The sequence below is a fragment of the Myotis nattereri genome (assembly GCF_964212035.1).
Source record: "Myotis nattereri genome assembly, chromosome: X".
Lineage (NCBI taxonomy): Eukaryota > Metazoa > Chordata > Mammalia > Chiroptera > Vespertilionidae > Myotis > Myotis nattereri.
In genome coordinates, this window is record NC_138078.1 from 6,397,306 (window position 1) to 6,409,863 (window position 12,558).

At 40.7% G+C, this 12,558-nt stretch overlaps 1 protein-coding gene across 6 annotated transcripts in view; it reads right to left on the reverse strand.

The window, feature by feature from the left end:
- GPM6B (glycoprotein M6B) overlaps positions 1-12,558 on the reverse strand; it is a 144,319-nt gene that overhangs the window by 22,307 nt on the left and 109,454 nt on the right. For 2 of the 6 annotated variants that reach the window (XM_081115075.1, XM_081115076.1), the window contains exon 2: positions 6,931-7,050. The exons of the other annotated variants lie outside the window; for them this stretch is intronic. In XM_081115075.1, coding sequence (XP_080971201.1) covers positions 6,931-7,050 — 120 coding nt within the window. The remainder of the gene's footprint in view (positions 1-6,930; positions 7,051-12,558) is intronic. 6 annotated transcript variants of the gene reach the window in all.

The window sequence follows — 12,558 nt, forward strand, 5'->3', positions numbered from 1 at the left end:
CCTGGATTCCACTGAATTCACTGAGTGTCTGTTGAAGCAGTACTATATGCCAGGCACTGTTTTGCTCTCCCAGCATCGACACTGGAGTGGGGCGAGGGACAGAAACACAGAAGAAATCATTAAAACAGAATAAAGAGAGATGACTCAGGGGCATGGGGAGTGAGGTAGAGACAGATTTCCTGGGTCTAGTATGAGAGCTAAGGAAAGGGTGTATGGTGGCAGCAGTGTGGACAGGCCTTGAAGAACAGAAGGATCCATGGTTAGGACAGATGGAACAGTACAGGGGAAGGAGAGCAGGGCCAACCTACTGAGGGATGCATGGGGGGAGTTCAGGGTGTGGCCAAGTTTATCAAGGATGCCAGCGCAGTGTCAGGGTAGGAACCAGAAAGGCAGGTGGGGCTCTCCTGTGGTGGGGCAGGGGGGGGGGCCTCCAAGCCAGCTTGGACCTTTTCAGGCTTCATTTTGCCGGCAGTGAGGAGAGAGAGGTTTGTGAACAGGAGAGTTGACATGATCCAAGGTATGCTTTTAAGAGGTTAATCTGGGACTGGGGTGTAGGCTGGATTGGAGTGGGTGCAAACGAAAGTCTTCCACTGTAGGTGGTAGCAGAATGGGTCTTTTGGAGGTTTTTTCCAAAGCATACAGGGCGTGTTCAATGGAGGCAGGAAGGATGAAAATCAGACAAAGCTCAGAGCTACTAAGCACTCAATGTCACACAACATTTTATGGAAATGGTTTGACAAGAAGCAGTGAGAGAATTTATGTGAACAAGTCTTCATAAGGGTCATTCCAGAAAACATAAACTAATCCAGAGAGACAGAAAGCAAATCAGTGGTTGCTTGGGGGAGGGTAGGTGAGAGGAAGGTTTACAGAGGGAACCGGGGAAACTTCGGGATTCATGAACACGTCACCATCTTTCTCGGGCACATACCTATGTCAAAACTTATCAACTAGGCCATTTTAAATATATGCAGTGTCAATCATACCTCAAAAAAAAAGTTAGAAAAAAATAGCTACTTTTTAAGTTTGGTTTTTACAAAAGACACTAGTAATTTTAAAAAGCTGTGAGTCCCTTTTGGGAACTAAGGATTGGCTGCACAAGGTAGGATCCACATTAACCTGGGTGGGGCGGGGTGACAGGTCCTGTGGCTGCAGAATCCACAGGACATGGATTCTGCAGCCCCCCACTCAGTGACAGGTAAGTGAAGGGGCTACTGTCATTGAGGAGAGAAGACAGTGCTCTATGGCACAAAGGATGCATTTCCACTTGGAAATTGGAAACGTTCACACAGCTTGTGGCAGGCCCCCTTCTGAGACAACCCCAATGATCCCGCCTCCTGAGATTCACACCTTTGTGTCACCTAGTGACTTGCTTCTAGCGTCCTCTTTCTTGTGGGCATACTCTCGTACCCACTCACCTGATCTCTCTGATGAAGCCAGCTGCCATGTCATGAGGGAGCTGTGGGAAAGCTCACATGGCAAAGTATCAAGGGAGGTCTTGGGCCAGGAGCTAGTGAGGAACTGAGAGACCTCAGTACAACAGACTATGAGGAAATGAGCCCTGCCAACAACCGCAGCAGTGTGCTGGGAAGTGGATGAGTCCCTGGTTGGGCCTTCAGATGAGACCCAGAGACATATAAGCTGAGCCCAGATTCCAACCTACAGAAACCGAGATAATATATGTTGTTGTTACTAGTCACCAAGTTTAAGATTAATTTGTTAAATGACAATAGATTACTAATACATTGGTGCTTGCCTACAGCTCTACAATACAATAGTTTTGCATTCTTTTTAGATACACAAAGATACAATGATTATCTAAAAACATCAAGAGGAGTTTCCTTCAAATTCAATAGCACCAACCGTAGCTGGCATGGCTCAGTGGTTGAGCATCCACCTATGAACCAGGAGGTCATGGTTCAGTTGTTGGTCAGGGCACATGCCTGGGTTGCAGGCTTGACCCCCCAGTAGGGGGTGTGCAGGAGGCAGCTGATCAATGATTCTCTCTCATCACTGATCTCTCTCTCTCTCTCTCTCTCTCTCTCTCTCTCTCTCTCTCTCCCTCTCTCTCTCTCTCTCCTCTCATCAATAAAAATATATTTAAAACATCCAACAGCACCATCTGCTAAGGATGTGGTGATTTGGCTTTGGACATCTCGATAGTAACTATGTATACAAGTTGCCTGTGAATTTCAAGTTTCTGTTCTTCAGAAAAGTATTTTGAACTGAACCAAGGTTATGATCCTCTATGTGGTGGCCAGACTTTAGTGTGCATCTGAATCGCCTGGGGAACTTATTAAAACAGCAATTCCTGGGGTCCACCCCCCCAAAATGGTGGGTGGGGCCTGGGAATCCAAATGTTTAACCAGCATCCTTGGTGATTCTGATTCAGAGCATTAGAGGCCCATATTTTGAAAAATCACTTAACGAAATGACCCCCAATATTACAGTTAATAAAATATAAATCATCTTTTACATATCACAGAAAATAAAACTTGCTAAAGTACACTGAATTGAGCAATGGATGAAAACAGCTCCATGACATCCATTAAAGGCATGTCATAGGATTATATTAAAGAACATGATGAGGGACATTTAAGAATTTCTCCCAAGCTCCCATCCACTACTTTCTCCTCACCCTCTCTTTGCCACAAGGAAACAAACCATTCCCACTTTCACTGCTCTTCCCCACTCTCCTTCACCAAGATTTTAAACAAAGGAATAAGAGGAGGCATGCTTTCAGACAAGTAGACAAGAGAACCAGAGGTCACTATCTTTCAAACTAACCAGGACTCAGTGCATTAATGACGGCTATTTTTATGCATGCCTCTCCACAAGCAGAGAGGGAAAGCAGAATGAATACCTTAAGCTATTCTGTCTTTTCCAATGCTAAAGAGAGGTCTAGATCTCGAGGGTAAATTCACTTCAATTCCTTCCTGTCTTCTCTCTTCTTGCTCTGGACCTTCCTCTAAATTAGTGTGTCTCAAATGGTAATGTTCATAGGGACCATCTGGAAATCCTGTTAAAATGCAGATTCTGATTCTGCAGGATGGGAGCAGGGCCTGAGACTCTGCCTTGGTAATAAAATTCTAGGTGATGCCAATTCTGTGGCCCAAAGACCATACTTGGAACAGAGGATCTAAATTCTCTGATGCTATACTCGGAAGCCTGTGTAACACAATCTACAGTAGCTTGAAGTATTCCCCACAGGTGTCCATTAACTATCCCTTTTATTACCAATGCTACCATCTCAGATGGCCATCTCAGGCCTGGGCCCCTAAGGCAGCATCACACAGGGTTGCCTATGTGGCCATCCATCCTTTGATTCCCCGGAGGCCTAGAGAAGATGTATTACCTGAGTAAAAAAAGTTAAAAAAATGAAAAAATAAGAAAAAAGCAACAGATGGTGAAGGATTAACTATCCAAGTCCTAAAAAATGTAATTCTACTGGGAAGTTACACCAAAAACAACAACACACACATGAAAATATCAGGCAAAGGAAACTGGAGCTACTGGACTTTTCCAAAGGGGAATAAGGGAGTTGGGGGTTGGAGGGAGGTGGTCTTGACTATAATAACTGTACAGGTGGGAGAGGCATTTTCCTTTGGCAAAGATCTTCTGGTCAGCTTGTATCAAAGCCTCTTCTTCCCCTCCCCCACTCGAAAGAAACGGAGAACTCTGAAAAAAAAAATAAAAAGACACAAGAGCCATATGGAATTCTCTCTATTTTTTTCTCTCACACCATCTGGTTTGGAATCTAAGTACAGAATGGCAACTGCATCGATTTAGAAGCCAACAAAATCTCCAAGCAACTGGGAAGGCGAAGACATGGCTGGGTTCAGTCCCCTCACTCCGGAGCCTGCACTGTACTCTTTTAATTTGTTTTGTTGTTGTTAATCCTTACCCGAGGATATTTTTCCATTGATTTGTAGGGAGAGTGGAAGAGAGAGGAAAAGACAGAGAGAAACATCGATGTGAGAGAGACACATTGATTGGTTGCCTCCTGCATAAGCCCTGACCAGGGCATGGCCCGGGGAGGAGCCTGCAACCAAGGTACATGCCCTTGATCAGAATCAAAGCCAGGACCCTTCTGCCCACAGGCTGACGCTCTATCCACTGAGCCAAACCAGCTAGGACTGCATTATATTCTTTATACTCTCTCTCCTACATGCAAGGTCTCTGTGGCTGGTTTCAGACACAAATGGTCCTGATTTCAGTCACTGCACAGAAAAAGTTAAAACTATGTGTGGGTAGAGATTGTTTCAGGATCTCGGAAGATGATTCTATAAATCAAGTTCAGTGATTTTATTTCTCCCCTTCAGACAATAACCTGCTTGCTCATGGAATTCTCACATGAAATATCACCAGCAACCTGATACTGAGTTCTACAGTTTCTCAGCATACCATTCCAGAAGTCTAAAAACTCTAAAACCAAGGATTATTTCTTTCTTTCTTGGTATAGTTCAGCTGGCAACAAAACCTGTTCTGATCTAAACTTATTTGAAGGCAAAACCCAATGTGATTGGACCAGAGGCTGTTTATAGGCTTCCTTTATGCAATGTAGGCTCTCTACAAAGATTAAGGTGTTTGATTTGTGGGAGCACCCAGACTTCGCTGGTGATGTCATGTAGCACGTGGTGTACGTGCCATGTTACTTTTCAAAAACCCAAACTCTTCTGAATTCTGGAATAAGTCTGGCCCCAAAGGTTTCAGAAAAGAAATTGGATCGAGCCTTGTGTTTTGCTCCTCTCTGGCCACTGCTGCTTAGAATGCCCGTGTTCTGGTGTTTGGTTGTAGGATCAGAAGCATGTATTTTTCCAGTGTTCTTAAGGAAACTGTTCAACCAGTGGACAAAACTTGTCAAGAGCAATTGCTAGAGGGCTTTCCTCTAATAAGATACTGATGTTTACTCTTTACCACACAATCCAGGAAGATTTTTTTAATTTTTATTTTTCTTGATTTCCAACTAGCCTGGTGTCTTCCAACACATTCTTAAAATGAAAATGAAGAACTTTCTGATAACTTAGGGACCTTCTTGTTATGTTAACTAATACCCTTCTTCTCACTCTATGCTATTGAACTGTGCACATTTAAAAATATATTTTATTGATTTTTTTTACAGAGAGGAAGGGAGAGGGATAGAGAGTTAGAGACACCAATGAGAGAGAAAAATCGATCAGCTGCCTCCTGCACACCCCCCACTGGGGATGTGCCCGCAACCAAGGTATATGCCCTTGACCAGAATTGAACCTGGGACCCTTCAGTCCTCAGGCTGACGCTCTATCCACTGAGCCAAACCGGTTAGGGTGAACTGTGCACATTTAATGGTGCTTGGGGGTATGTTTGTTAAAAACAGCTTTAATGAAATATAGCTTACATTTAAAATTCACCTGTTTTAAGTGTACAATTCAATGGTTTTGAGTAAATTTAGTTATGTAACCATCACCACAATCTAATTTTAAAACATTTCCATCATTCTAAAAAATATCCCTTGTACCCCTTAGTAGTCACTCCTCATCACTCTTCCCTCAGCCTGTGGCAAACACTTTCTGTCTCTATGGATTTGTCAATTCTAGAAATTTCATATAAATGGAATCATACAATATTTGGTTTCTTGCGACTGACTTCTTTTACTCAGCAAAATGATTTTTGAGATTCATCCATGTTGCAGTACTAGTATGTGTCAGTAATTCATTCCTTTTAATTGCTGAAGAGTATTCTTTAATTGCATGGATATAACATGTCTAATGGTAATTTTAAAAAATATTCCAGAACCCTCCATTCTTTAAAGACCTCTGAGAACAAATGTGTGATATCCCTTCTTGCTCACCTTTTCTAACCAGCACTGCTCAGGTACACACAGAGCTGGCGTCTAACAGCCCCATGTCAAATGAAGGAATCCATAACCCCAAATGTAGAGCTAAATCCCAAGTCAGATTTCATGTTAATTAACCTGAAGCTCCAATTTAGGTTTTAAAATAAAAATAAAAAGTTTTATAAAATAATTGCGGGCGTTGTGACTTTGGAATTCAATAGGTGTGTTACATCGTATCTCAGGTACTTCTGAGGTATTCCTGAAAAAGTAAGAAACTAGGAAAAATGATTCTATGGGTTTATGCAAAATTATAGCAAAACTTCAAACCAATTGTTTATTTGACCCAGTACCATCCCTTTATAGTCACATTTTAAGTAACTTGAAATCACTGAATTTTAGCTAATTGAGCTGAGTATTAAGACGCGAGTAGACTTTGGGAATGTGGTGGGTGGATGTTCATACTACTCAGCATTTTCCCCCTTTTTAGTCCCCCACACATTTCACATTTCATCCAGGCCCAACGCCTAGTGGTTCTGAGGGACCAGAGTTCCTCATGAGCAAGGAAACCAGAAACTGGACCTACCTGACGGGATCGGGTACAGTTACCCCATCCCCACTCCATGTGCTTTGACTTTCCCATCTCAAAGGCAATGGCTAACATTAAATCAGAGTACACAGCAGTGGGGCCAGGAATAAATCTGGGGATGCTCACAGTACCCTTAGAGCCAAGGCTCCTTGACTGTCCTGGCCTAGTTTTTGGTCCTAAGGTGGACATGGGTGACACCTCCCCCCCAATTATCAGTTCAGACATTGGAAATTTTGTGGTTAGCCCTAAGGTGTAGCTCATTGTATACTACTCCCTTTGAGAAGAAGAGGTGAGTGTGAGGAAAGGGGGAGGAGGGAGAAGAAAGAGGCGAAAGATGGAGTGGAATGGAGAGAAGAAGAGAAAAAGGAAGATGATCAAATTTTTTAAAGGGTCAATTCCACCCATGCCCCTGTGAACAAATGAATGCATCAAGCAAAAACATAAAATATCACCAATTGGAAAGAACCATTACAAATAATATTAACGATAACAGTTGACTTGCTATTAGAATTCACCCCAAGGCTGTATTTACCTGGACTGCTCAAGGGGCTAGCCCTGTCCCCCAGGGTTGGCACGGGACGGTACTGGTGGTTCTTTGAGCCTGGGTACATCCAGTGGTACCTGCCAATTTCCATTTCAGCTCTGCTGTTCACTGCCAATTTCAGGTGGCAAAGAGTCAGTGTCTCTATCTCCAGCAAAGATTCTATATCAGCATTTTAAGTAATTCTTTTACCATATAGTTCAAGGAAAGGAGGAGTTTAAAAATATGCAATTGGAATGCAATCTTTCAATACCATCTTATCAACTCAGCATGATAAATTGAGAATGTTGGAATTTGTTCCTCTGTTTTTCAATTTAAGTTTACAAAAATCACCCAAATTGTTTTTTCTTTTCTTATTTAATCCATTTCTCCCACCCCACCCCTTAGAATGCTCATTTTGGGCAGACACTATTTATAGTAAAAATCTGGCTTCCCACAATAATATTTTTCTCTTTGTTTATTTCTCTTTCAGACCCACAGACTATCATAATTATTGCAGCTGCAAAAGCAGAGGTGACTACAGGCTCACTTTCCATAATGGTACCCAGTCCCAGCCTTGAAAATCTGGCAAAGAACCCCATGCTCTGCTGAATCTTGGATGAAACTCCCGTCCTCCTACTGACATCTGCAACATTCTCTGTCACCTCATCTTAAACTCAGTACTTCAGAGCCTAGAATGTTCTGGATTAAACCCTGACTCAGTGATCTCCCAGTGTCTTATAGACCAAGGGCTGCTGAGTTTGGACTACAGTTTACTCACACACACGGTGACAATTGGTCTCCTGAAGACTCGGGTCCCTATTTGGTAATATAACTATAATTCCTACTTCTTAGGATTGGAGAGAAAAACATTTACTAATTTTCCTGACCCAGAGTCAGCTGCTGGTAACTATTAGTTAAATTACAATCTTGAAATCCCTAAGAAAACATAAGGTCAGCATGCCAGTTTATGTTTGGGAATCCCATAAAACCCAATAAGAGGTTATGTCCTCTGGGGTGCCACAAATATTCCAGGATAAAAAATATAATTCTAGCATTGACATAGATAATTATTCCATCAGAAGATCAGGCTATAACGCCCCATTTGGCACCTAAGAACCAAGGAAACAACCACATTGCGAGGCAACACAGCACATGCCCTGACCAGGTGCACTTCAAACCTCACAAAGACTTTATAAAATCCCAACTGTGATCTTTGAAAACTCTCAGGGATTTCCCACTGGGAGTGGACACATACTTTTCCAGGTGATGTTTTAGAGAAAGTCTTTTTTGGCTTCAGGTTAAAGTAAAATGTCTTCTAAAGACTTAAAGACATTGAAAAGAAAGGAAAGATTTTAGGACAACCAGAACTGCACATTGAAAGTGTTTGGCTGTTTTTGTTGTCCACAATGGTGCCAGCTGCGTAAGTTACAGAGTGCTTATGGTGCGCTGGTCACCATGCAAAGCATATTGCAGCCAATACCTCATCTGTCACAAGCACCCAATGAAACAGGTACTGTTATTCTTCTATCTTTACAAATGAAAAAACCAAGATTAATAAGAAGGCAAGTCACTTGCCCACAACCATGCAGCAAGGGTGGAGGAGCCCAGGTATGAGCCCGGGCATTTTTACTCCATTTTCTACTCTTTTGCTGAAGCAGTGGTTAGCTTAACAAGAGTTTTTCTGCAGACCCTCTGGAGGTGAGCTATGCTTCTGTGCCTCCTAAAAAAATGTTTCAGATCCCAAGCTTCTGATGTTATGTCAGGGTTCTTAAATCTTCTTAACTCTCACCCTTCCCTGGATTTAGATTTTTGCTTTACTATTCACAAGATTCTCTCTTAGACATGGGTTGTGCTACATTTTCTGAAAGCAAAATGACTCAGTGGGGCTGGTGGAAGAAACCAGAAGAAGGTCCAGTCGCCTCCTGCTATGACATGATTTACTCTTGGTAAAGTGGCTGTGAGCTCTCCATATTGACCTCAAGCAAGAGGATTCCATGTAGCTCTATCACATTTGATCTGAGAAATTTCATTGTCCTTTAAAAACATTTCTCTCTCTATGCCCAATACACAGTAGGTGCCCCCTGAAAGTGTGCTGAATAAATATTTGGTTGAATGTAAAGGAGCTCCCTGAGACCCTGTGGGCCAAAAAGTGGACCCCCAGGTCCCCCTGCACACTGATCTCACCCAGGCCAGACCATGCAATTGAAGCACTCTCTACATGGGATACATCTATTCTCTGTTCTCATCTCCTCACAGGGTGGGGGTGTCTCCAGACATTTGGGCAATCAGGCACAGTCGGCCAGGCAGTGACAGTGAAAAATATGGACTGCCCTACACTAATGTGTTTGCTGGGAACAACATGGCAGCCATGCCTGAGATGCTTAATTTAGCATAAAAATAATACTGCTCCAGCAGATGTGGGGGTGGAAGTGGCAAGTGGATGGAGGTTTTCCATTACTTCTGGGAAGGCCTTTTATAATAGTGAATCTTAAGATATGAAAGAAAAGAAAGTCATGTCTATTTCATGTGTTTGAGCCAAACTTAAAGACATTAAATATAAAATTATTTATAAAATTTCAAAGAACCCCACATACATTTTGTTTAAAAGGACAAGGTCCCAACACTCAGAAGGGAGTCACATGATTGCAAGGAAAAGCTGCAGCTTGAATGGTATATTAATGTTAATTCTGGGCAACTGGCAAGAAATGAGAAGATATGTATGCCCGGGGTCCTGCCTTACAGAGAGAAGACTGCAAATGTTCCCCTAAGAGAGTAGGAGAGAGAGATGGGGAGGAGACCAATCTATATTCTTGAAGAAGCACAAAAGGCTGTGACATCTGAGATACTATTTATGGTTGGGGCTGAGGTGAGTGGTGTGACTGATGGCTATAGACACTACGGTACTTGGTCATCACCAAAGGTGGGTATGAAACAAACAATGGGAAGTTGAGGAAAGTATAACAAAACAATGCCTTGTACACTTTTTAAAATTTACTTAACGTGAGTTAGTGACAAGGCTGAATAACTGCTACAGACCGCCAAACTTTCTAGCATCTAGGAAATTATCACTGCAAGCAACTGAGTGACAAAGATTGAGCTTCCTAGAAAGACCACATTCACTGGGCAAGGTCTTTGAAAGCTGTATCTATCATCCTTCATTTTTAGCTATTATTTAAAATATGAAAGGAAAGCCATCACCACACTACAGAATATAGCTAAGGTCATGAACGATGGCCACCTGCTTTTGTAAATGAAGTTTTATTGGAACATGGCCACACCCATTTGTTTAGATACTATCGATGGCTACAATGGTAGACTTGAGTAGTTACAACAGAGACTTTATGGCTCACAAAGCCTAAAATATTGACTCTCTGGCCCTTTGATAGATGAGGTGTGCTGATCCTTGGTTTGAATATAGCTAGTAAAGCTGGAATATATAAAGAAGTTAATGCAATTAATCAAATCAGCCTTCAAAATAGGAAATTATTTTCTCTTGTTACATGTTCTCTGAAGAGATATACAACTGGGATGGCTAAGGATCAAAATTATCTCTGGCATTGTTGTCTGCTATTTACTCTGCCATTGATCAGCAAAATTATGGTCAAACTCAAGATTAAACTACACATATTAGTCCTTAAAACGAGTTAGGGTCCTTCTACTCCTATGACATGAGCTAAGAGGTCAGAGGAAGGATAATGGTTCAAAGTAGAACATTATTAAATTAATAAATAATCAAATGAGTGAAGGAACAACCAGGTACGTTTGTGAACTTGGACTGTAGTCTTCCTCTCTCCCATAGCCACCCTGTTCCTGGCCAACCATTTCATGTGGATGTACATTTGGTGCCAAGGAGAGAAAAGCAAGAGTGTCTTTAGAATAATCCAATTCATTACCAGTCCCAGAGAGGGGAAATTTTTGTCATGAGGATAACTGGCTATTTCACATGCTCCTGGATACATGAAGGCTAGTAAGCCATGTTGTTAAAATTATTTACTCTAAATTGACCTCTACTTCCAAATAACAGAGAAATATAATTTTTAGTGTTACAGTTTGAATTCAAGATTTCCACTCAGTTTTAAGGTAGGCAAATCTAAATTTGCAGAATTGGGTCAGAATTCTTTGTCTAATGAAATAGCAAGACCCAGCCTTGAAAAGTATGCTAATGGCAATAATAATATAAAAGTAGGAGATGCACCAAATGGCTCATTGAGATCTCCACACTTAAGTTTTCTTAAAAAATAAGATGAAAGCAAGCTGTATCATACCTACCACATATGTCCAGCACCATCTGGCCAGCCACGCTTTTCTCTACAGCCTATCCCCCAGACACCCTCTCTTCAAATGTCCCCCTTAGCAGATTCTTATAAGGAAAAATTGCATCTAAAACATTCTCTATACCATATTCATAAAATTAAGTTAGAGAACATCAATAAAAATCTTAAAATGAAATAATTCATAGAATACCAGAAATAGTGTAACATGTTCAATGCGTCACAATGGGTTTTAAACATGCAGGTCATATATTCTAGAGGAGTGATTTTCTTCCTAAACAAAAAAAAGATAGGGTCCAAAAGTGCACACGTTTTGCAAAATAAAATAAAAAAAGGAAAGAAAGAAACAGAATCTAATTTTTTATCTATTTGATTAAAAGATTTAAATAGATGTGTTAAGTTTTTAATCAAGTCAACAATTTCAATTCATTTCTTATTGTGACTATGTCCTGTAATTTATTTTAAATTATACATTATTTCCAATTTACTACATTTTCCTTCCTATGTGGTTAGGAACTTAATTTGAAGCCTGGAATTCTGGAATTTATTTCAGCAATGATTCATAGGAGCTTAACTAGTCTGACTATAATTGCTTTAGGAGCTCGCAATTTCCTACATGTAATAAAAATAATTTTCATCACAGATACTTAGATTTTTTTTCACGCAATAGAGCAATTGATTCAATTGTTTTTCTACCCTGTGATTCAGTACTCCCAGCAATTCCAGATGCATTGGTTTCCACAAATGAATTGCCATCAAGTAAAGCTCTACAGAAATAAATAGAAACCTAACTCTCTATTTTTTATTATTAAGTCTCATAATCTATTTCCTTTGATTCTCATTCATTTCCTTCACTTATTCCATTTCAGTGAATCTGCTTACTCAATGCTCACATTTTGATTTAATTTAATGCTTCCAATTTGAAAACTGCCATTTGTAGTAATTTGGCATTGCTTACATCTGAGAAAACCTGCTTGCTTTCCTTAGAGAATTCCTGAGTAACTACTAAATACTTATTGTGAATTTTGATGGTTCAGTAGTGTTCTCTGACAAAAGCTATGAGACTGCTTCCAAAACACATTTGCTTTCTCTTTTTAAAAGACTTGGATTATTATTTTTTTTTTTAAATAGGAACAAATTCATGTTGATTTAGTTTAAAGAAACAGCTCTCTTTGTCCTGCCAAAACTCCCAGGAAGTGACACCAACTAGAAAAACGGAGGTCCATTTATAAAGCTAAATTTAATTTATGTTCTTAATAAACATTGTAATAATTACCCAAAGCCATTAATTCAGAAACTACTGGGTAACAACCACTGGGCAATAAACCCCAAATTAAGAGACAGATATCGCCTCTAGTGCTAACTA